This window comes from Thalia democratica, chromosome 1, assembly GCF_965202585.1.
Source record: "Thalia democratica chromosome 1, ktThaDemo2.hap1.1, whole genome shotgun sequence".
Classification (NCBI taxonomy): domain Eukaryota; kingdom Metazoa; phylum Chordata; class Thaliacea; order Salpida; family Salpidae; genus Thalia; species Thalia democratica.
Window position 1 is genome coordinate 52,510,549 of NC_139165.1, and position 26,664 is coordinate 52,537,212.

At 23.3% G+C, this 26,664-nt stretch overlaps 2 protein-coding genes across 2 annotated transcripts; one reads left to right on the plus strand and one right to left on the minus strand.

Moving 5' to 3' along the window:
- The first annotated feature begins 253 nt into the window (after positions 1–253).
- On the plus strand, positions 254–18,113 carry LOC145849105 (ankyrin repeat domain-containing protein 42-like). Its single transcript, XM_082954185.1, has 11 exons — positions 254–278; positions 737–897; positions 1,691–1,798; positions 2,289–2,408; positions 6,520–6,643; positions 6,971–7,201; positions 8,299–8,481; positions 9,685–9,876; positions 12,287–12,413; positions 13,212–13,359; positions 17,002–18,113. Exons 1-11 carry the CDS (start codon positions 269–271, stop codon positions 17,116–17,118), a joined length of 1,521 nt encoding a protein of 506 aa, XP_082810311.1. The 5' UTR covers positions 254–268; the 3' UTR covers positions 17,119–18,113.
- Positions 16,917–24,976, minus strand: LOC145849106 (neuronal calcium sensor 1-like). Its single transcript, XM_082954186.1, has 7 exons — positions 24,820–24,976; positions 24,305–24,378; positions 23,007–23,096; positions 22,220–22,298; positions 18,310–18,398; positions 17,723–17,800; positions 16,917–17,346 (listed from the first exon to the last, which is right to left on the minus strand). Exons 1-7 carry the CDS (start codon positions 24,881–24,883, stop codon positions 17,212–17,214), a joined length of 609 nt encoding a protein of 202 aa, XP_082810312.1. The 5' UTR covers positions 24,884–24,976; the 3' UTR covers positions 16,917–17,211.
- Between the last annotated feature and the right edge of the window lie 1,688 nt (positions 24,977–26,664).

The window sequence follows — 26,664 nt, forward strand, 5'->3', positions numbered from 1 at the left end:
TATATTAACAATTAAACAATTAAAAGCTATTTGTATTTTAAAAGTATACAACAGTCTAGTGCAAGTCCATATAAATTTAAAAAAGGAAAAAAATCAAGAAAGAATGAAATTAAATTTAAAGCCGTTAGCCCATTTGAGAAGAATAAACTAGGTACTAAGAGATTTAAGACATATTCTCTTAGCTAAACAAAGCATTCAAGCGCAAACGTTGCTATAACAATGCAGTTTAAATTAAAAATAAACTAACCTAAAAGTAAAACTAAAATAAATGAGTGCAAGTAAGCAAACTATTTATTTTATTTATGAAAGATAATAAATATAAATCGGAATTAACGGATATTTTATATAAAACTTTACAACTTTTAAGTTTTAAACAAACTCTACTATTTTTTTTTGACTACTTATAAATTCTTTTTTACTAAGTTATAGCTTTTGATTTTACATTTTTTATCTGTATCATTAACTTTGAAAATTACTATGCAACAGTATGTAATGTTTTATATTTTTAATTTAAATTTCTTGTTGCAGATGCCTTATTATTTTTTGTTGATCAATAAAGATAAATTTTAGCATGTAAACTAGTATATAATTATTTTAAACTACTAATTAAAATATATTTAAAAGTATTAACCAAAAACTCTTCAAATTTTTTTCTTATTAAAAAATTTAAACTAACACAGTTTAGTAAGTATGATGAATTATACTTATAGTAGCTGTAAAATAACTTTAATAACAGGTAGCGAAATAATCACTTTGCATGATGCAATTAAAGCTGATGACATTGAAAAAATAACAAAGTTCATTAAAGAAGGAGCTGATATAAATGAAAAAGAGAAAAAAAATAATCCAGCTGGATTTAACACTGTTCAACTAGCTTGCTTTCATAATTCCTTGGAGGTAAAGTTAGCTTGTATTATTTTCTATGATTTAAAATTTAACCATTGTAATTATTTCTAGAAAGAAAATATTTTAAAGTATTTACATTCTAATTCATAGTTCAAAAATTAATAATGAAACTTAAAGCGTTAATAGTTACACCTATATATATTTAGTTCTATTGAGGTTTTGAAGATTTGCATTAAAACAAACTTTTATTTTGTAAATTTACAGCTAATGTTTCTTAGGTAGTATCAGAAATTGTTTAAATTTCGATATCTCTCAACAAGTCCAAGTATTTTAGAACTTAAATGCTGTATAATTAAAACCATATAAAAACAAACCAGACTTTTTTTTTAAACTATAAGCATCTTATTACTATAGCTCAATAACTATTAGTTGTAGTTTAATAAACTTACTTGTTTGGTTTTATAAACATTGTTTTTTTAATAATGGTATTCTACAATTTTTATCTGAAATAGATACGTTTTGATAGTTCGTAATTAGAGTTGTACAATTTTTTTTGTAAGTAATAAGTATAAACTATAATATTAAACTAATTTTGTACTTGTTAAAATTCTCCACTCTATGTGTACAGTTAATCAATAATATAAGCATCTTCAATGGTACATGTTGAATTTAAAACATTTTTTTTAATAAGTATCGTTTATTGATGTCTCATTTTACTTATTTACTGATTAATTAAAGATGATTTTGAGCTTATTGTAGTTAAAATTTGTTTTTTCTGGTTACAAGCTTTAAAAATTTCTAAAAACAATTTTATACTTTTAAAAAATGATAACTTTTATATCAGAGTCTTCATTGGTTGTTATGGCATGGAGCAGAATTGAATGATGTTACAAATAAGGGTTGGAGTGCAGTACATATTTGTGCAGTTAAGGGAAATAATTCTTGCTTGCAGGTTTAATTATTAAATTGGTAAATAAAAACAAGTTTGTAATTTTTTATCACTAAATAAACATAAAAAGTTAATGACAACATAACAATAAAATTACTTAATTAATTATTTACTAATTACAACTAAATTTTAATAGACACTAACAAACTACTTCATAATTATTAAAAAATTAAATTCAAAGCTTTATATGATAATCTAATAAAAGTTTTAGGTTCTATAAATTAGTAGCACAGTCTTAGGTATTTAAAGAGTATTTATTTATAAACATTATATCCATCATTTTATTATTAAAATGCTTGAAATTAACGTAAAGGTTTAAAGTTTTTAGAGATAAAGCTTACTTAAGTTTTACTTATGCTAATACATTTAAAAAAAAGTTAACAAATAAGTTATGCTACACTTGTTTAAAATAACTTTAGAAAATAAACTTTATATTGTGATTTATATTTTAAGTATTTGACATGTTGTAGTTGTTAATCACTTTCACCTACAGGCACTTATATCAAATAATGCAAGCTTAAATACAAAAGACAAACAAGGAGTTTCTCCATTACATCTTGCAAGTTCGCATGGAAACTCATTTTCACTTCAACTTCTTTTAAGAAGTGGATGCGTAAGTTATTTAAAAACTATATGAGCAAAAAGTGGTTATCAGTAAAAGTTTTTCTCAAACTTTTATTCTCCGCATAACTAATGATCCAACTAAGTTTCAGAAATTAGTGTTTTTGTTTTTATTTTGTAGATTTGATCATTGCTAAACACATGGACATAAAACCTGATAATGCACTGTGCAACTCGCGATTGGAATTAGGAAAAAATTATTTAAAAAACTACTATTTAAAATTAGTGAGCATAAAGTGAAGACTTTAGTTAATTTACAACTTAAAACAAAATTTAAAGCATAATATCTACAACAGAAGTTATGCCTGTTGGCGCAAAGCTACTTCAAGACTTTTTGCTTAAATCAAATGTAGATACCTAAACATATGAAATCCAATTTGAAAGAAAAAATACTTTTACTTAAGATATTTGATTTTTTTTTTCAAATTTTATACGATATTAAAAAAACTGTTTAAAAAAAATTTAAAATCATGATTAAATATATATTTCATAATATTTTTCTGCAAAACGAAAAGAAACTATAGCTATACATTATTAGAATTTTTCGATCAGTAATCTTGTCAAGTTTTAAAAGTTGTGAAAAAAACGACACACTCGGAGGGTATACGTGTATGTATCAACAAAAACTATAAGTATACGGTAGGACTTTTTATGGGTAGTTTTAAATATTGGGTACTTTAAATTGCAGCAATTTTGCAATAAAAAGTACCCAATATTTTGATGATGTCATTAACTTTACTTTGGGTACTTTTGAAGCTTAAACTTTCTTAACAAAACCAAACTGCTGTCCAGGCCTATGATAAATTCACTTTTTTTTTTTTCTAAATATGAAAACAACTATATCTGAAATAAAACAATAGAAGGTAACTAAATATTTCCCTATGTTAACAAAGTTATAGAAATATAATTTTCAACCTTGATATTTTTTGTATAAGTTACAATTTTAAATTCAAGCACATATTAAGCTATTGACTTTTTAAATTTTTCATTTATAGTTTATTGATGAATTTCAGTCATAGAAAAATTTGAACTAGTTGTACATTAGTTATGTACTTCTATAAAAGCTACCTTATTTTAGTTTGAAATAAAGCTAACAGGGTGGCCACCAAACCTAGATGCTTATGGAAATCTTGGAACCGTGTATAAAATCCTAGAATGACTTGAAATTCTGATCATTTGTTTATTTTAGAAAAGTAATTAAGAAAATTTTAAGCATTTAAAAAAATATAGTAAATTTAGAAAAATTTAATAAAATTTCAAAAAAACTTTAGGAGTCACCTTGGGTACAGGAAGGGTGTAGATCAATTTTATTACAAGTTGATGTCACTTTATAAATTTTAATCTAAACTACAAGTAGCTTTATACAGATTTTTTATACTAAAACAAACTTTTGATATGTAACATTAAAATAGGAGAGTACAGTAGGTTTTAATTGTCATCTTTTTTACTTTTTTTTTTATTAATAAATATTGAAAGGAATACTTCCTTAAAATTTGAGCAGAGTTGCCAACACACCTGGAATCCAGGAACTTGACAGTTTAAACAAAAACTGGAAAAACCTTGAACTTGTGAAATTAAAAAATTGAAAAAATTTGGTATTTAAAACAAAAATCACCTAAAATCTGTAATTCTTAAACTACTTCTACATGTAAAATAATGAAAATTTGATAAAATATAATAACTTAAAGTCATCAATAAACTATAAAAGAAAAAATTGAAAGGCAATAGCTTAATTTGTGCTTGAATTTAAAATTGTAACTTACACAAAAAATATCAAGGTTGAAAATTATATTTCTATATTTTGTTAACATAGGGAAATATTTAGTTACCTTCTATTGTTTTATTTCAGATATAGTTATTTTCATATTTAGAAAAAAAAAAAGTGAATTTATCATAGGCCTGGACAGCAGTTTTGTTTTGTTAAGAAAGTTTAAGCTTCAAAAGTACCCAAAGTAAAGTTAATGACATCATCAAAATATTGGGTACTTTTTATTGCAAAATTGCTGCAATTAAAAGTACCCAATATTTAAAACTACCCATAAAAAGTCCTACCCATAAGTATATTATAATTTAATCAACTAATCAGATATCTCATACCGTAATTTTGGAATAAATTTCTTATGATACAATAATAAGCAAAAATACCTTATAAAAATTAAAGTTGAATATTTTGTAAAAAATTTACTTTTGAAAATAAAAACTTGATAAATCACACCTACTAAACATCCATAAACTGTTACAACTAAAATAAATTATAATCTTAGCCTACCTTAGATTGAGTATAATTTTTCACTAAATTATACTTAGTTTACTTAATGTTTATAATTAAGCGCGATTTTAGCCCACTGTGTACAAAAAGTGTAAGTAAGCCGTAAGCTCTAATTAGAATAATAAGCATGTACTTATTAAACTTCAAAAACTCTCATAATAGATTTTAAAGTTACTGAAATAGTTATACTAACAAATTTTTTTATAGTTATTAAGTGGCTATTAAGTAGTTAAGATTTATATAACTTAACTACATCTTTTTTTTACATACTTATAAAAGTATATAAATTTATAGAAGCTTAAAAAAACATTTTTTTATTTTGTTTAAGTTGTATAGTTTTCACACTGTGCTGCAAACTATTAAGATGTACACAAAATATTTTTGTTCGTAACTATTTATTTCAAACAGTAGTACTACATAAGTATAAACGAATATACTAAACTTAAACAAAAGTAGCATAAATGTTTTTTATTTTACTCTAGGGACTCTAGATTTTTTCATTTTACTCAGTAATTTCTCGTCGTTTTAATATACAGTAACCTCTCGCTTATTTACACACATTGTGTCCACAGAAAAAGTGCGTAAGGATATGAGAGATCGTAAAGAAACGAGAGGTACCAAATATATTCACTATAATGGCTGTTTTTTAATACTGCTTATAGTTAAAAGCAGACTGGGCACTTTCCCACTTTTAACTATTTGATTACTCCATTTATAAATATGAAAACAACAGATAAAACAATACATATATTAAAAAAAGGATTTGAATTTCTATAAAATGATAATAATACGAGTAGAAATAATTTTACTATTTTAATAATAAGTAGAAATTATCTTTATCTTTATTTATATGTGACATTTATATTCTATTCTACTTAGCTAATTCAACTTATAATCAAGCATTTCTTTACAATTATAAAATGCTGTTTATTAATATATAGGGCAAGACTGCTGTATTATTTCTTTGTGTTTTAAACTCTCATTATATCATTATACTTTCATTATTAAACACAGTCATGTTTATTTCAGAATTTTGATTTATTCTCTTATTGTTAACAAAATTTCTGATATACTGCAGTATAACTAAATGTTTATCAATTAGTCAAGGAACATAAATTTACAAAGTCTAAAGATATAGAGAGGTGTGTTAGCATTGAAAAACATATTTTAATTAGAAAATATACATTAAACCTAATTTGTGCAATATCAAAAAAAAAAATTTTTTTTTCTGAATTTTATAGAATTCTGAAATGCGTAACTAAACGAGAGTGCGTAAAGGTCCGAGAGGTTACTGTATACTTTTTTTATGTTGTACTTATGAATAATATTTTTTTGATTACCTTTGTTTCACTTTTGCTGCAAAAGAGACAAAAAAGTACCGAAAGTATAATATTTTTTATAATTTTGAAAGTTAAAATATCTTTTTTTTTTTTAATTTTGCGTCATTGAGTATAAAAGTTATAATAAGTAATTAGAACCATGTTTATGTTAAATACAGTTTGAAAAGCAACTGGTATTATACTGTATTTATCATTGCAACAATTTCAAATTAAAAATATCATTACAAACCTAGTATAAGTAGAGGTATTACAATGTAAACATAAACCATTTGAAAAAGTTGTACAAAATCTTAGCTTCTATAACTTCATGATTGGAAAATAGTGGTAAAATATTCTCCTTAATTCAATTGAATTTTTATAAAAGTTAATTTAACACATTGTGATAAGTAACTATCTAAAATAACCTAGTAGTTATATTAAAAGTATTTTTTGCAAAATTAAATGTAATCTGTTAACACTTTTATAATTAGTTTATTTGATGAATTGTTTACTAGACCGTAACGATATCCGACAACAACGGCTGGTTAGGAACACACTATGCAAGCTATCAGGGAAGGTTGGGTTGTTTACAGTTGCTGCATAAATGGGGTTGCCCCCTTACTGAAGTTGATAATAACGGTAAGTAAAGATCAACAACTAAGCTTTGATATGAAATAAAAGTTTTTAGACTGTGAAACTTGAAAACTTTGAAACCTACATTCTTGTTTGATAAACTTTTTATTTCAACTTTTTTTTACAAATCACTTTACATGCTTTCGTTTCAAACATTAATGTATTTAAGTAAAAGTAATATATGTGTTGTTCTATAGTTTTGGTCTAAAGTAAATAACAAAATCAAGCCTTTATAGTATTTTATATTAGAAATTTTCATTTGTCCAGTAACTAATAGCTTATAAAATGACACTCGTAATCGTTCTTATTTGTAACAATTTCGTATTTTTTCAGGCAACACTCCAGCTCATTTAGCTGCTCAAGAAGGCAACTTACCATGCTTAAAATACATTGTTTCTCAATTTAGTTTTCCTAAAGAACAAGTACTGAACTGTCGAAACGACGCAGGAGAAACTATTAAAGACGTCGCTACAAGGTTTTACAAAAATAACATTGTCGAGTTTTTGCAAAACTTTGACCAAAACAATCTTGAAAACTTTGTAGAAGACGACATTTATGGCGAAAGTTTTTAATTTTATACTACTATTTTTATAATCATTTAACTTTTATTTTATCCGTAAGTATTAAAAGAAAGCATAGTTGAAGTACGTTTTAAATGTTAAGGTTCATACTACTTTAATATTGTAAGACTACTATTGACGATTAGTTAGTTGTAAAGTTTGTTTTTATAAACTTTTATTATCATAGAAATTAAATTAGTTTCAATAAAAAATATTAATTTTTAGCTTTTTTAAACTCCAAAATTAAATAAAAATATATTTAGATTAAAAATTAAACTTTTATTATTTCTTAAAACTTAGTTGTAAACGTTTGATAAGTATAAACAGTAAAATGTTATTAAAAGTTTAGTAGTTTTTATAAAAACGTGTTGATACACATTTTTGTATATTAAATGAAAACATTTTTTAGACCATCAGTCAAATCAGCTTAAAATTGTAAATATTTTTATACAAAAGATGGCTTTAATCAAACTTTTAAAAAACAAATAGTTAAAACCGTTAATTAAACTATGTTTAATTCTTGTTAGAAACTACTACACTTTTGAAAGGTTTTGTATTTTTACTTTAAATAACTTTAATAAATTTAAATAATCAAAGGCATTAAGTTTATATGTATTTGATGAAAATTAAAGTTTTTAATAATACATTTTGTTTATACTAATACTTCATATTATGTGCGATTTTTATTTAATAATATTTTAGAGTAAAAGTTTTTTTTGTATAAAAATTATATTTCTAGTTTGAGTTTTGAGCTTTTAGTTTTTAGTTTGAGTTTTTACTTCAGTTTCAATTAATAGTGCAAACTCCATTTAGTATTGGAAAAATAGGTAAATAATCACAAATTTTAGAATTAAAAACAGGAAAGTAGTAAGTATAAGAATTATCTTTTTATAGATTTCAAACATTTTTTATGTTTACCTTGAAACTAAATTCACCTCTAATGTCTTTAAAATTTAATAACATTACATTGTTTCAGCCAGGTTACTTATTGTTTCAAATATCTTGTTTTTGTATAAGAACCGATATTAAATAAGAACTAGTATACAAATACAAACTGTTCTTAGTTCCTACATAATTTATATTGTTGCAATTTAAAAATAGATTTAGCTTTTCCTGCTCATGTTGCAGCATCCAAGGGTAATGTTAGCAGCTTGAAGTATCTGGTAGAACAAGGCATCATAGACATCAACGAGCGAGATGAAAAGGGTTCTACTCCTGCTCACAAGGCTGCTGGTAACAACCAAGCGGAAGTTTTACAGTATCTTATCCACACTGGGGCTGATAGTTAGTTTAACATTTTATTTAGATATAAAAACCATAAAAGAATTGTGTTTGTTAGTTTTATTCGAAAACATTAAAAAAAAACTATTAAAAAATAACAATTTAAAACAGTACAACTACTTTTAAAACTATTGGAAGTGAGACTGTGAATTTATCACTAAAGACTGATAAATTTTGATCAAAAGGAATTTTTACAATTAGTTTGAAAGAATACTTTTAATCTAAACATTTTAAGCTAACTAATCCTTATTTATATTTTATTGCAATTTAGACTCACTATGTAAAGTAGCCTTGTATTTAAGTACAGACTTTAGGGCAGTAAAAAATCAAATTAGCAATAAGGTGAAAACTTTACGAGTTCAGTATCACAAAAAAAATAAAATGCACGACTATCAAGTTTCTGAGACAATCTACGACCAGTTTTACCGTATAAGAACTAATTAGGTAGACACAATCGCAAGAGGCTGCTATCTGGGTCTAAATAAGTTGGTTTAAATACACCAGCACTGTGGTATTCCTAGTGTATACTTTAATGATAAATTAAGAGAAAACCGCTCGTAGAAATTCGAACACTGTTGTTTATGGTCATGCGGTCCAGTTTCGTTACGAAAGCATCTCAGCTTTGCTGAAGATAGCCAAAACATTGCTACCAGTCAAAGCAATAGTGTTTTGATAAAAAAAAATATTATTAAGTATACTTATTAATAATGTTCGTATAAAAAATCATAGAATGTTTAATAAATAAAAAATATAGTACAGTACATGAATTTACCACCACTTATTAAAAAACATTAAAGTTTAAAAATTATATAACACAAAAGTTTTTAAATTATTTTGTAACTTTAAATTTTACATTAGATTTGAATTTGAAAATTTTCATTGTTTACAAAAATGTTTTTAACTGCTTATTGCTTTTATTTTTTAGAAGTTGGATGAGACTGTTTTAATGTAAATTTTGTTTAAACTTTATAACTTTATAAATTCAAACTATTTTTAAACTTAAGCTTTAATTTTTTAGAAAAAAAAATTAGATATTTAAAGTTTAAATAAAAAAGAAAGCATTTCGATCTATATTAGCTTAAAAATTTCAAAACTTAACATTACTACTATTTTACATTATGTTAAGATCGGAAAAATACTACAAAAAAAACAATTTATTTTTAAACTTTACCAACAATACTTTTACTAAATGAAACTTTTTTGTAGTGGAAATTCGGAACTTGGCATTGGAAAGACCACTTGATGTCGCTGTTAGATTCGCACAGTTCACTGCAATCAAGCTTCTGGGTGGTTCAGTTGATGATGATGATGAAGACAAGTTGTCGTCTTCAAGCAAAAGTGACTGTGAATTTTCCATGATAAACAACAACTTTGGTACAAAAAAAGCGCAATCTTTAGGTTAATTTACTATTATTGTTGTTATAGCTGATTATTTATTGATGTTATTGTTATTTTTTATTTTTTATTTTCTTGTATTACTCAGTTTCTCTTTTATAAGTTGTTTGTAAAACTTTCAAACGTAAACGTTAGATGAACTTAGTGTTGTAAAGCTAGCTCACACTGGTTTTTAATTAGTAGTGTAACAAAAAGTTTTGATTTCATATAAGTTTAATTAAATCAGTAATTTTGAAATTAAAAAGAGATATTATACAAGAAAAAAACTTAAAAATCATAATAAACTTATTCAAATGGGGGCCACTAAGGTATTTTTTAGAAAATAATAAACTTTTGAATGGCAAAAAATAAAGTTATTTATTCATCGCTACATAAAATATTGAATACATTAATATTCCTGTTGAGCATCTACTTTTTACGTACTCACCTCGTGTTTGAAACGCACTTTTAAGGCAAAAATTTTGTGAACAAAATAAATTTTTACAACTAGTAGACTGATAAAATAAGCATTTTCTGTTGAGTATGCTTTTTTAGGCTGTGTTCAGAGTCCGTACTAATGAAGAACATTATTGTAAAATTTTGTAGAAGTGAAATTAAAAAAAAAAAAAATTTAAAATTGTAAAGGTAAATATGTTCTAAAAAGTATTTTGAATCTAACTACTATATATCGCGCTTAGTTTTAAAAGGTTTGTAGACACATAAAGAAATTTAAAAGTACTTATTTTAGAGTTTATTTGTTTATTTCAAACCCTTACTAAATGTTAAGTAAAAGTTTACTTAGTAATAGCTATATGACTAGTTAGTAAAAAAAAATTTAGTATGATTAATCTGATTTATTTATCTAAACAAACTATACTGGTAAATTTAAAAATAAAAACACTAATATTAAAATTAAAGATCTTAAGAATAACTAATATACATTATATGTATGTCTATATTTATATAAAATTTAAATTGTTTTGTACTAACTGTATGCATTGTACTTCAAATAAACTTCCGTTACATTAAGTTGTTTTGAAAAGTTTAGTTTTAAGTTTAGAAATGTTTATTAAACGATAAAAGAAAAGCGTTAAAAAAGTTTGGTTTAAGGACCTGGTGTATAAAAAAACTTTTTTACGAAAGGTCCAAGGTGTAATTATTTTTATGGTAGATTTTAAAGTTCAACAAGTATTGTTTAATTACTAATTACACCTAAAATTAACAGTATTCTTAAACAATGATAAAAATTTGCATACTTTTGTATGTTAAAGTTTAAAAACTTCATAAAAATTTTAATAATTACATTTCATTAAGTTTTAGTTTGTACTACCTTCCTTTTACTATTTTAAATGTATGTTTCAAGCTTAATATATAAATTATAAACCCTATTGGGTAAAGCATTGCTATAATAAATCCAATTTCAAAAGCAAGATTGAAGTACAGTTGTTTGGTATAACTAAAAGTAAAAACATAATATTATCCATTACACAGAACTATACATTTTATTTTTTTAGTTTTTAACTTTCTCAGTTTTTACAAAAGTGCTCTCAAGAAAAACAATTAAATTATCACTTTTGTTATAACTTCATTTTTGATATAAATTATGGTTATATTAATTTTAACTTGATAAATAACATGTGTTTCTTTGTCAGTGAAGTTTTTCTGGGAAAATTTATTACAGATTATCAAGTAAATTTAGAAAAAGTTGATCACTTAATCCTTTTACTTAAGTATTGTATCAAAATTAAGAGTCTTATGTAAATAAAACTTCTTTCATAATTTTTAAGTGTACTGATTCTACTTTATTTTGAACAACCAAAAACTATCAAACACTTTTATTAATCTTAGTACATTCGAAATCAATTTAGAAAACCTATATTTATGCGATTTAAAACATTTAGTTTATGTAAACAATGTTTTTTTAAGGTTAAATAATGCAATAAATATTAATTCAGTTAATATTTAATAAAAAATGGTATATTGTAAAATGTATAAGTTATAGTTTTTATATTTTATATTTTAGAAAGTAAAACTATTAGTTATCTTTATAGTATATAATAAATTTTATTGACTTTATTTTGTATAAACACAAGTATTACAATTAAACATTAAATCCAGAACAAGACAATAAACTTTATCTGTGGTGTACGACTCGATAACTGAAATTTTTGGGATACACCAACTTCTTAGACTAAAATTTTTAAGCGCTTTATTTGTTGTTCAACAATAAATAATAATAATTTTATTTTATAAGCTTTCTTATAGTATCATCAGCAGTAGACAAGTACATATTTGCTTCAATAACTTTAATTTTACAAAACAATAGTTCATTATCAACGAAATTTTGTAAAACGAAAGTTTTTCGTTGGTAAAGACTGCACACCTAAATTAGAAAAATTATAAATGAAAGTTACTACATTTGATTTTTTGACAGAGCGTGGTAGATTAAAAATTGAAGAATTTGAAGTGAAATTAGAAATAGCTAGAGAAAATTTTCGACAGCTAGGTGGTGTTCTTGACTCCGATTTAAAGAAAATGCATGAAATAAACGAAGATAGAAAGTTCGTTAAAAAATATCGAAGTTGTTACTACATTGTTTTAAAAAACTAGTTTTTAAACAATTTTATACTATGATAATTGAAAACTTAGTAGTTTTACATATTTTCCTCAACTATTTAATCGTTTTATTATTTTCAAATTATTGTGTGTTTGAAAATTTTTTATGATCTTTACAACTAGTTAAAAATTAGTAATGTTATATTGACCTAAACACAAAAACTATTTTTTTTAAATAATAGAACTTTAATATATCAAAAAGTTATAAAACTTTTTTAATATACTGTTTTTGCTTATAAAAACATTCTTTTTATTTTTTAATGTAATTTTGACATTTTAACGCATTAAATAGTTTGAAAATATTTATTGTCTAAATATTTTTAGTAACTTAGACTCCATTTTAGGTTGTATGTAGAGATAAGTTTACTAAAAATACTAAAAAGGCTGACTACTTTAAATATAATCACCCTTTCAGTTGTTTTTCGACTAAATTTTTTTGATACTTTTAAGAATGTACCACCATATTTTTCAGCTTACTGTGTATATATTAAATTTTTATCAAATTGAATAAAAGCACTATCAAATTCCTCATAAGTTAAAAAAAAAGTATTCGTAATGATACTGAACAAGTTTTATAAAAACAATTTAAAAATTTATACTTTAGATGACACAATTATATTGTAGCATATCTTGTAAGTGTTTAAATATTTTTTTAAACAGCTTTAACTGAAATATATATATTTTTTAAAATTTACCTAAAACATTATAATCAATTAAGATATTTTAAGAAGCGTACTTTATAGACTTATCGAAAATTTAAAAGCTGAATTAAGTTTTGAACGATTAAAAAAAGAGAACTTGGAAGTAAATCTAGACGAATTGAAGTCAGAAAATTTGGAGCTTAACTGCAAAATAGAAGAATTGTCTGATGAAGTAAATGAGAAAAATCAGGTGGTTATTTTAATCAATATATATAAAATATGAATTAAATTGAAACTCCCCTTCATTTCGATAACGTAATTCAAAACTTGCAATTAACAACTAAAAAAAATTAGAATTATTTATTTTTTATAACAAAAAGAACCAATATTTATCGATATTAAACAAAATTTGATGTAAAATATTTTCAAATTATGAGTACAGAATAGAGATTAAAGCATGTAAATTTTCGTGAAGTACAATATTTTTCAATGTTTTTTGAGAAAGTGTATGTATAACAATTTCTTGGCATGTTTTTAAATATAAGTAATAATAAGGGGCAGTATCATGTATTCAAAGAACGTAGTCTCTACTTTTTAACTAGCTAAGCCTATTTGGATTTTAGGGAAATTTTCTACAAAAAGTAGTTGTCTCTAAATTTATGTGTTAGTTAGTTCAAATTTATCAAAAAAAAAGTTAGATACGTGACTTTACTGATACAGAATACACAGTTAAAGCTATAATTTTAAAGAAATGAACAAAAATTCTCTTAAAGTAAATGTTTACTAATATAAGCATATGCTTTTATATTGGACTCGATGGAAAATTTCAAACAATGTTATATTTGACATATGCCAAATTGAAAGTTGAAGAAATTATCTTATGTAAATTTAAGTCATCTTTTTCTTAAATAAATAGTATATTTAAAATAGTAATATTGAAAAACTTTATTCACAGACATTTTAACTACAAAACCTTAAAAAAACTACTTAAACAAAACGTTGATTTTGTTTTTGTCGAAATGTTATGTCTTTTTCTTTAAGAAAACTTCATACTATAGTTAAAAACAATTATTGTAAAATAAACTATATATTAGCTATTCAGAAAAAACTAAAAAAAAAACAATAGTCAGTTTGTGATGAAAAAAATTAAAATGAAGTTTTGTTTTAATAGATTTTTATTGAAGACTTAGTTGTAAGAACACTTTTCAAAACTTTAATTTAAACGTAATTTAATCTGAAAAAGATTATTTGAAAATATATTTTATTAGTTTATTTTTAAAACTATTTTTAATTTGGATTTTAAAAGTAAATATTTAATTAAATGACTAAAGAAACTCAAATATTAAAGTTTAATATTAAAAACGTTTAAGTTCTAATTAATAAACAATTATTTTCTAAAATAGTTTTGAACAATTTTAAGAAATAGTAAATTTAGTTTTAAACTTTTTTTTAAGTATAATTACCCTAAAAACTGTCAAGTAACAAAAAAAAAAATTTTTTTAAATTAAAATTTTCAAAAATAGTTAGAATAGTTTATGATAAAATAATAATAAAACATTGATTAAATAATGATAAATTAAACAAAAATAGTTATGGTATGTAGTAGTATCAAATAAGTTTGAGATAAATTACTTTTTGATAAAAACTTGAAAAAATAAGAGGTTTACAAAAAAAAGACTTTTTTTTCCTCTAAATCTAAAAACATAATAGTTTCTAAGTACAAAAATACCTTTGTTACTTTAAGAACTTAAATTTAGTCATGATAAATCTTTATTTCGTCTAAGAATTAATCTTTCTCTAAAAATAACTAATTAACTTCTTTAAAAAACTTTTTGTACAAATATGAACATCAATATGAAAAGGCTATACGGTTATTTATTTTACTTTTTTTAATCGCTCAGTTATATATACAGTATTCTTTCATTTGAGTACGAAATTTTTAGGTAAGCAATAACTAACAACTTTGTTTTCAAAATTGAATTTACGACATAAAGTGGTATTTCTTAGGTACGCACTCTGTGTAAATAATACGTACTCAAGAGTAAATTTACTGTACATACAATATCAACACAGTTACAAAGTATGACAAAATTGTAATTTAATTTATGTTTTTACAAAATTGTAATGCTTTTAAGATTTTCTTTGTAGTTGTTACATCATTACATAATAACTAGAAAATTTTGTATTATACTACAAAATTTTGAAACATAATGAAAATTTATACTAAAATTATGCAATATTCATTTTATTAAATACGCTAAACAAAACAAAAGTTTTAAAGTATTTCTAACCGATTTGCTAAGGTAAGAGTATGATACAAATTCTACGAGAATTATATTAGTTAAAAGTATATTTACATGCAAAATATTATTTTATCGAGAGTAGAGATAATTATAAAAGTTTAAAACTCAAGAGTTTAAATAACAGTTAGAAACTAACTAAAGCATTGCAATTATTTGGTGTTCTTTATTAAAAATACTGTTATTTTCATAACTTAAAACTTTTTATAAGAAGAAAAAATAATTTATTATTCCTTAACAAGCTAAAATCTGTTAAACATAACAAGACATAGTCTAGTTAATTATTATTTTTTGAAACTTTTTCTACAAGTTACTCTTTAAAAGATTATTTTTTTATCTTTATGACATTGGTTTTCGTCTATGATGCACGTATAAACTTTTAACACAAAACTAACTTTTATAGGTAAAAAAAGTTGTTACTCGGTAACGTTTTACCTATAGTTGTAAGTAATCGATTTAATACTTACTTTAAACTATGATAGGAAGGTTAGAAGAACTTTTTCAAGTCTTTTGGGAAAACCTTAATTTTTTTACAATTAGCTGTAAATTTTTAGTTGTTTTCAATCTCACATTATAATTAACAGTAATAGATAGTTAATAACTAACTTTTAATAAACATTTATGTAAGTAAGATTACACTGTTTATTTTATTCTCTTAAAGCTTATAGAGCGTTTAAAACTTAATCTAGCTTTGATTTCTAAAGTATTTTCTTTAGTAGAAGCTTAGTTACACCTATAAAGTTACAATATGTTTTAATGCATAAACTGAACTTATTTATTAGTTTAAGATAATGCACAATTACAGTACTTAACATAAAAAGATACAATTTTTTTGCAAAAACTTTAAAACTTTTTCAAAAACTAAAAAGTTTGACTAGATTTTAGTGTAAAATCAAAGTGTTATAATTTTTAAAACTTTTGATTCATAAAAGTGAAAATTTCTAATCTATGTTATAGAATTCAAATCAAAAGGTTTCACTATATATGTAAATCTTGTTTTATGAACATTGTTAAATGCGTTTATGCACCACTATTGACCGAAAAATATTAAGATTAGCTCACCTTAGCTAACTTTTTGCTATAGCTTAGAGTAAATACTTTGTTTGACCCGTCCAATACAAAATCGATTTGTGTTGGGCACGTAACTAATAGTATGGCAAGAAACTATTAAAGTTTAAGAAGCTTGTCATCTTACGACTTGGTTAACTTAATCATAATTTTGTTATAATCTTGTTTTACTTAGAATTACAAATAAGATTTAGGGAAATGAGGAGTTTTCAGCTTTTTACAGAATACAACATAGCTGACTAGGCACTAAAGTAAAAAACTTGCAGTTAATTCTATAATTAAATTTTGCCAAAAAGTGTGAGTGGTATAAAATAATTTCAAAAAATACAAACTACAAACTTTATTTTTACTTTAATAAAATATATCAGTAAAATTTTTATTTAATTAAACCTATATAAATTTAATAAATAAAAAACTAAAAAACGTTATTAGAAGTTAAACTGTGCTTTAAAATTATCAAAGGTTTATTCTAAAATTGTAAAAACTTAAACTATTGTATAAAAAACACTCTTTTAAATTTATAGATCTTGTACGAAATCAGAATGACGCAGAAAAATAAAAGAAAAAACAAAAAGAAAACTAATAAAAGAGCGTCATCAGCTAGAGAACCTGGGGTTTTTATTAGAAGAACTTTTGATTAGAGAAAAAATAAATAAACAAAAAAAAAAAAATTGACCAAGCGAATATCTGTCAAACATGTTTTTAAAAAGGTAAAAAAGTTTGTAATATCTAAATCAAACTTGTGCAGTCCCACCGTTTTCCACTTGAGACTGGGGGCTCGAGAAACCCGTACTGAGTGCTTGGACAATATACGAGTCATTTTTCGAGCCTTCCCTGAACTCTTCTTTTGATAATTTCCCATCATTGTTCTAGTAAGTAATTTATAATAAGATTTTATGTGTAGTTTTAAACTATTTTTTTAAATAAGTGCATTAAAAACTTCAAAATCTCGTTACAAACAGCAAATATTTAAGTTCGGCAAAAAAGTTTTATTAAAGTTTTAAACTCATATTGCCTACTACAATTTACTTTTAAAGTAAAGTGGTTGGTATTGAACACTACTCAATGTTTTTTAAAGTAAAGAAAAATTTCAAAATTGTTTACAGCTGAGTTTATATTTTTACCATGTGTTTTTGTTGTTGTAATTTATTGTTACTATGTATGGATATGTTTGTGTGCATTTTAGTTATAAACGAGTTTTCTATATCTAAATATTTAAGCAATTATTTTCCATATATATTTAACCTTGTCCATCATTGTGAATATCTTTTTAACTCTTTTGTCGGGTGTGTTTTCATCTTCGGGAAGGTCTATTGAGTTTCCCTGTAAATTTTTTTTTAATAATGAAAAATTTTTTTTTGTGTTATGTAAATAACATTTGAAAACTTTTTATTTACAAAACAGTTTTTAAGTCTTTGATCAACCTTATTATTTATATTTTTTTAAACTTTTTGCAAAAACGCAAATTTTTAATGCTTTAGAAGTAGAGATGAAAATAACAACCAAAATTGTCAAGATTTTTTATTATAAAACATTCCAAGTAAGAGAAAATTATCGATTATAGTTTTCAACTACAAGAGTTTAGCAAATTTAGAAACTTATTTTTTAAGAATACTTTTGATATTTAATTGTTATATTTCATTTCAACGTTTTCATAGTTTTCAAAAATCTATTTTTTATTAAAACATTGAGTTAAATTTTAAAACTGTACATTTTTATTTTTCTACAAAAATAGACTTCTTTTTAGTCAATTTTCAAACATATTTTATCACCAATGTTATAAATCTGAGCTATTTTTTTTTACAAAAAAGAGTTTCATTTCTAAAACTTACCACCATATCATAAATTGCTTCTACAATATCTAACATTTCCGTTTGCGTAATATAACCATCGTTGTCCAAATCATATAAGTTAAAAGCCCCTGTTCAAATGTTGATAAAGGTATAAAACAGAGTACATCAAATAGTTGTTAAGTATTGTAAAGATATTTTAGCAAAAAAAATGTTTATAATCAATTAAAAATATTTGCAAAATTTTATTCTTATTGGTTTTTGATGTTTTTAAATAACTATATAGTTATGATCATTAAAAAAAGAGTATAAGTCTAATATTTAGTTTGTAAAAAAATTCTAAAAAAGTGTGTAAATTCATATGAAAGTTCTAAGATTAATCTTTATCTGAACGTAAGTAAACAAGTCAATCTGTGTTTTTATTGTTGGTAAAAACATATAAAGTTTATTGAAAGTTAAACGCATAAGTTGTAAATATTAGTGTTTACACATGATTTTAAAGGGTAAATGTCAGTACATTGACAAAAAAGGTCATTGGTGACGAATCAAATAACAACCTAAAAAACAAAATGTTTAGAAAATTTTTCCTGTACATTTAATTATGGATACAAATGTTGTTTTAAGTAAAAAGTATTTAGGTTATTTACTGTATAACACAGTCTATTTTAACAAGTACATTTGATTTTTATAGTTTTTGAACTTTTTTTTTTGGAGTAGCAAAATATTCTTTAGGATAATTTTACTATCAACTTACTAAAAACTGATATTTTTACAATTTACGAAATACTAAACTACAAAATAGATTTGTTTATTATCTTTTTATATAAAACTCAAAAAATTAGTGGTAAATCCATATTAAAATAAAGTTTAAAGTGATTGAAAGTTTGATTTATCACATAAATAAAATACAGTTGGACTCTAGATCGGAGTTGATTGGTAAGCTTTAGCTTTACGCTAATTACTAATAAAATATTTATTAAAAGTTATACCAAATGTGTATTTTTATTTTAACTCTTTGCTTTATTACTACTATTAATAATTTATTACTGTAGTATGCTCTTTTTGTTTATTTTTCATAACTTAGTTACTTAAAAGTAAAAACTATGTTACTTAAGTTAAACTTCTATAGTGTGTTATACTGATGAAAAAAAAGAACTACTACAAAGTAGTAAACATCTCTTCGTTTAATTGGAGTGTTTATAAAACTGTTGATAACAAATACTTTTTTTATAAAAAAATGATGTGAAATACTTTATAAAGTTATATTTTTAAGCGTAATATCTATCTAAAGGACTACAATAACAAAGTAGTTTGAATACTGCGTAATATGCTTTGTAAGATTAATATTTATCAAAAATATTGTTTATTTTGTTTCTAAGTTAAAAAAGCAAATCTTTTTAATATAAAATTTTTAAATATTATAAAGAAGTAGAGTTTTGCAAGCTGTGTTGTAACTAACTGTAAACTGTAAACTTTATGTACATATTCTTAATGTTTGTATATAAAAAAATTAATTTGAAAAAATCAAGTTATAATGTTTTTACTTATGACTATTTAAATTTACAGGAAACCTAATTTAAGTATATTTGATTAAATGAATTGTTTTTTAATAAACAAGCTAATATATTTTTGCTTTACGTATTATTTTTTAAAATTACTAAGTTTTTTACTAAACACTCATAACGACATCTAAAAATAGTTTTTTATGGTAGACAATTTTACACTAAGTATTTTTTTGGACTTTTGTATAACATTAAAATCTTTATAAACACAAATTGTCAATTTTAAAGTAAAGTATAATTTTTGTTACGCTAAACTAGCCAAAAAAGTTATAATCTATAATAATAAAGAAACGAATGATTAAAGTATTTAAAAGAATAAACTTTAGTTTTGACTTAATTATAAAAATAAGTATTTAGATGAAAAACAATTTTAATTTATCTTTAAGACATAATATTTATAATGAGTTTTAAACGTCTGAAAATGGCACAATAGAGTATTGACAAAGGAGACTGAAAAGACTAAAAACCATTTTTTAATGTAATGTGTAAAACACATTCAAACATAATTTCATTACTAATATTAAAAGAAATCAGTTACTGAGATTCGTTTTAAAACTCTACAACTAAATTTATATGATTGAATATTGATTAAAAAATTAAACAATAGTGTTCTGTTTTCTCATTAGATCTGAAAAGTCACAGAGAAATAAAATTTTAAAATTTAGTAATTTAAAAGTTATCACATAAAAATACAAGTTAAAAGAAATCTCTTAGTGCTGTATTTTTAGGGTTTTCGCAAAAATTACTGTAAATACTTCAGTTACATAACTATTAATTGTTAAACTTTCATATCTATAGGTAAAAGATTTAAACTTAAATTGAATAACAATTAAAAATAGATACTAATTGCTTAAGCTTAGATACATGCTTAACTTCGATAAATGTTTAGAGAACTAAAAAGTATTTTCAAGAATTTTTTATTGGGTTGTTTTCATTAAAGTATTTGTCAAACATATATAATTTTTACATTGTTTTACATTTATATGTTTTACTATTTATGAGATTTTAACAAAAAATTGTTTTATTATTTTTCAAGTTTTATTAGACTAAATTGAATTTAATCAATGACGTCAAGTTAAATTTTGAACAAATATCTTTTTATACCAAATGTAAGTCTTGACTACTTTATATATATGTATACCTTGATAAAAAACATTTTTTAGTTTATACTAAAAAATTAAAGATAAGTATGAGTTAATATTAAAAGCATGTTAAGTAGAATTTTGCTTATAAGTTTCATAAATTGTTTGTTGTAAGTTTTTCATGTTGTTTTTAGATCAAAAACAAAACTTTAAGAACTAAAAAGATTAATTGATGTCAATACCAACTTTGTTTGGTGTTTTTACTTTTTACAGAAGTATAAATAAAAGATGTTGTGCACAGTAATAAACATTTAAGAAGAACTAATAAAAGTATAGTTATTATCTCAATAAAGTTCTTGTTAAAAATAAACATAGTCTGTTCCGCTTAATCACCGTAAAGAAAAACATTGTCGTAAGGCTTTGTTGAAAAATTGTTAACAAAAACAGTTCGATACTGTAACTATACGTTTAAGATATTCAAACATGCAACACTAATAGCATATATCACAACTAGCTGAGATGCTATTTCAATTCAACACTCTCTATCTCTTCACTATAGTAAAAAAACTCGCACAGCAATATAACAGTGCGCGCTCGGATCAACAAAAAAGTATGCGGTGTTTATGGCACATGCCGTTGATGTTCGGCGCGTTGTTTTTGTGCGAGACGAAGCGAGGAGTCGCGAAATTTGAGCGATTTCAGCCTCTGCCGCGCATTACTGTGCTTTCAGTAGTCACCGTGCTGGAATGGAGCTGTGTGGTGCGGAAAAAGTGTCATGAATATTTAATGCGTCACCGAAACCCCTCTAAGGCCAAACATTTTCAATACCTTGCAACTGCCACGCCGACTTTAAACGTTTGTTATTTTACACGCGTTTTCAGTGACTATATAGCGACCTGCGCCTTTTGTTTTTGCTAATGAAAATTAACTAATTCATCAAATGTGCTTGTTGCCATTTAAATAATTTAAGAACATTTTCTTAATGATAGGTTTAAAATTAAACTAAAACCTTGAAAATTTTTAAGTAAACATTTATAAGTTGGTAACAGAAATATTTTTTTCGAGTTTGGAAGGCAATTAATTATTTATTGTTAAACAATAAACAATGAAAAACTGTCTTTTTTTCTCTTGAAACTAAAGTTTACAAATAAAAAGCTAAAATTGTAAACAAACATAAACAATGTCAGTCTTAAGAATAGCTCTAATTAAACAGTAAGTTTTAATGTTTAACAAACTCATATAGTATACCAAATTTGTAATTTTTATTTTAATGTAATCTGTAAAGTTAAATAGGCTAGAAAAACTAACAATCAAGTTTTTCTTCTATGTTTCCGCGAGATGTAACACTTAATGCAGCTATAAACTCCTTGAAAGTTATGTACCCATCCTAACAAAAAATATGTTAAAGAAAATATAGAGTTAGTTGAAACAAAATTTTATAAGTTTGTGTAGTTTTGTTTTGTTTATATAGTAAAAAAGTTGTATTTTAATATTTTCTTAACATTTACTTTTTAATTTATTTACATTTTACATTGCTTTAAAAAACGAAAAAGTATATTTTTTTAATAAAACTTTGTATTACTGCTGGAAATAACATAATAAGTTAGATACAAGTCTTAAATTTTGTTCAAGCCTTTTTAAACAATACAAACTATAAATTAAAATTTTCAAGTTTGTAACCTAAAGCAAACACCATTCCATGAAGCGATTTTTTTGTTTTTAATAACTTTTAGTTTTAGATCATTTTCTTATAAAACTTTTTTAGAATATACTGTTTTGTAAATAGTTTAGAAATTTTAGAACAACTTTTTCTAAAACGGGTGTTTGTTTATCACGGAATTTAAATGAAAAAATAGGTGCTATTATAGTAGTATTTAATGTTTTTAAATTTAATAATTAATAAAATAAAGAATGTTACGTTAAATAAAAAAATAGTGATATATATGATATTTAAAAAAAAAGCTAAGATAATTGCTAATAAAAACGCAAGAATTTTCATGAAAAATTTTTGGTCTAAAGTATTTTTGGTAATGAAATTACAAAAAACCTATTAACTTATTGAATAGTTTACTACTTTTTTATTTTTCTAACTAACCTTATCAGAGTCAAAAACATTAAAAACAAAAGTTGCAAATTTACTAGGATCTCCTTCAGGAAAGAACTGCTGGTATACTGTTTGAAACTCCTGTAATAAACATTAATGATCATTTACAAGTTTATTCATTTTTAATAAATTAAGTTGTACATTTGAATGAGACTTAAAGTTTATATACCATTTATGTTCACAATTAAATAACTCGTCTCGTAGTAATATAAAACATCAGACATGTTTAGCTTTTAGATTAAATAAAAACATATAAAGGTTACAGATAGTTATATAGGTTGTGAATGTTTAATAGATAGTTAAAAAGATTATAACTAGAAATTAATAAAAAATCTTTTAAAACTAATTTTATTGTTAAATTAAAGTCTTTTTATGATTTTTTTGTTAATTAACTAGTCGTTAGATTAAAGTGTGAGTGCATCAAAGGTTTAAAAGAATTATATTGCTGTTGTTTTGAAAGCGGTTTAAAAAGTTCAAAACTATGACTTTAATTTTTACAGCTTTAGTAAAAATTAAATACTTTGAATAATCTTAATATAGTTTAAGTCGCAAAAATTATAGTTGAATTATATTACTGTTTATTGTTGCCACTTTATTTTAATTATACCAAAGAGTAAATGATGATCAACTACAAACACTAAATATTGAGTATAGTTTTGCTTTAAAAAAGTAGAACAAATTTAATATTTGTTTTATTATTCAAAATTGTTTTTAAATGTCTGATATATCATAAAATGTGCTTATAATTATTATTTTTTCTCCAAGAACATTAATTTTGTACCTATAAGAATCATAACTCAAAAAAACCTGAAATAATTTATAAGTTTATAATGTTAATGAGTTTCTTCTGTACACAAAAACATCTAAAAAACGTATTATAGAATAAATCATAAAGCTGTGAGCTCTTGTAACTTTTAAATCGCATTAAGGCAGCGTAGAAACAAAAGCTGTTGAAAAATTCATAACAAAAAGGAGTTGTATAGGATGTTAGACTAAAACAAAAAGTAAGCTAAAATGTATGTCAGTTGTAACATTGGCCGGTTAAAAACAAAACTATTATTGCTGTTTAGAAAATTGTAAAAATTTTAATGCCCAGTTTTTCGTCGCAGAACTTGTTTTTTGTAATGCTTTTTACCAAAGATAAGCTATTATTAATTTTCACTTGATTTCTTACTTTGTACTATATTAATATTTGCAACTTACATTTTTTACCCTCAATTACAACAAAAAATAAACGTTTTAAGACTAAACATTTATTAGATTTAAATACTCATTAAAAATTATTTTACCTCTTTTTTTAATCTACCGTTAGGACAATCAACCATAAAATCTTTGTACCACTTCTGAATTTCTTTCTTCGTAACTAAAAACAGTTGTTGATGTAATTTAGGCTATTAAATCTTACTTAGAATGTTTAAAGTAATTAAGAGCAATTACTGATGTATTTAAATTAATATCTTCACTATAAGTTTTAGTTGGAATTGCTACTACTTATTACTTATTTCAATATTTAATATATAAAAGTTTATACTTCTAAAAAATTCGCCAGCCAGTAAACGTTTTAATAAATTGTGAATTAAGTGTTTTTTAACTTAATTTACTTAGCATTTTTAATTAACAATTTTAATATATTTCAAGTTTTTTCATAAAATTTCTACGTAAAATGGTTTGTTATCATACCCATAGTGTTGTTAAAAATGGAACTGTAAAACTTATGAGTAAAAAGACTTAAAATCAGTTGAAGGAAGTTTTTAAAAACTTTTAGTATTCTTTTTTTTTTCTTAAAAAAAACATATATACTTACAATGAGTATTGTCTTGGAGCTCCTTGAGTTCTTCTGGCTTTAGTCGATTATAACAATTACCCATTTTTTTTGATAAATTCTTTGTTAGCTTTAATACAGCTTCAAGTATTGTTATAAAAATCTCACAAGATCTTTTGGATATCTATTTTTACACGTAAAAATATTTTTCTGTTATGCGATAAAATATTCTGGTTTTCAAATTAAGTATTAAATTAAGTCATAACAAGCTTTTTTTTATGTATATAACTAGTCAAAATAAACTAAATCTGCTAGTCATTATATTTTAACAAAAAGTTGTGGAATCATTTTATAATTACATCAGCAAAAAGAACTAAAATAGTCAACTTTTTCAACGTTAAGGTTAAGGTTAAATTTACACTTTTTTCAGAACTTTCTAAACTTATCTAGTAAATTAAAACTCAAAATTTCTAAAAGTTATCATTTAAGTCACTTATTAGGAATAATAACTACTTTACTGTCAGTGCAGCCATTTAGTAATAATTTTCTTATACTTTTTTGAAAACATCATTTAAGACCCATGATTATTCAAACAAAAACTTTAAGTAAGTAAAAATCTGCGTTAGCAAAATTTTAAGACTGAAAAATAATAGATTGACTTTTATTTTAAATAAACTGGCATGCATGACAAAGTAATACTTTTAAAAAAAAAAAAAAATAAAAATTATTAAAATTAAGTATTTTTTTATTTAAATCTACCGTTAAAAAAACTTAACTGGGTTTAGTTAAATTACCGATATTACATTCTTAAATATGATTTTATTTATTTTAGGTACAACACTTGCGACAAAATCTGCTTTTTTCATCTTGAGCTTTTTCCTTTTTTCTGTCTCATTTGCTTTTGTCTTTACAAATATCCATAATATTTAGATTTTAGAGTTGTAGTTTAAGTTTTTCAATACATTAAATTTTACATGGATATTTTTCAAAAACAGTACTGAAAGCCTGTACAACATTAACTTTACATTAATTAACTTTTTTTGATAAGAAATCCATATTTTTTATAAACTATAGATTAGTTGTTGAGTGAACAACTAAGTATTAAAAAGTGTTTGACAATAAAAATATTGCAATAGACAATTTCTGTGAGATTTTCAAATTTCATTTATTGGTTTTAGTTGAAACAGGTAATTTTTCAAATATTATTTAAATATTTTTTTTTTACAAAAATAACTAATAATTTTACAAGTAAAAAAAGCTTTAAATAAACTTACTGTTAATATTATATAGATTTACACTATGCTATTACAAATCATTTTATGCAAAGCATTCTCTAATAAAAAGTCGTTTTTGTCGTTAATGAAGCTAAAAGTTATTGCGACTTTTAGTTTTCTGCAAACTAAAAAATATCAACAACAAAGGACAATATGAAAAATTAAACAAATTTATTTAAAATAAATGTAGATTGTATAAGATAAAACTAAATGTTACTAAATTTCTTTAAATATAAACCAGTTTGTATCATAAACTATCAAAAAAAAATTAAGTTTTTGTTATACAAAATATTCGTGAAAAGTGCTTGAAAATACATTTATTTAAATTTTTATAGTTTAGTTCATTTTTTAATTTTTATCAGGTTTTTAACTAGCTTTTTATAACAGTTATCGCATAATTTTTAAATGTATACATTTGACAGAAATAAGCTATGTTTAAATATAATACTTTTAAAAGTTTTGTCAGTTTTCAATTTCTTATCCAAATTATAAAAAAAAACTTTTTATGATGGTTTTAACTTTGACTAAAAACTATTTAAAGTCAATTATTTGTTTTCTGTAATTTGAATTTTTTATTGTAGATTAAGAAATAAATAGTTTTATAATTATATTA

Bases quoted from the DNA above. Each gene is read 5' to 3' on its own strand.
- LOC145849105 (XM_082954185.1), top strand. The intron at 7,202-8,298 runs GTTTTTAATTTT...ATTTAAAAATAG, and splicing joins AGACGACATTTATGGCGAAA to ATTTAGCTTTTCCTGCTCAT. The intron at 13,360-17,001 runs GTGGTTATTTTA...TTAAATTTATAG, and splicing joins AAGTAAATGAGAAAAATCAG to ATCTTGTACGAAATCAGAAT.
- LOC145849106 (XM_082954186.1), bottom strand. From the start codon at position 24,883: ATGGGTAATTGTTATAATCGACTAAAGCCAGAAGAACTCAAGGAGCTC. The intron at 22,299-23,006 runs GTTAGTTAGAAA...ATTTTTTGTTAG, and splicing joins ATGTTTTTGACTCTGATAAG to GATGGGTACATAACTTTCAA. The intron at 17,347-17,722 runs GTTAAATATATA...ATTACTTACTAG, and splicing joins TATTCACAATGATGGACAAG to AACAATGATGGGAAATTATC.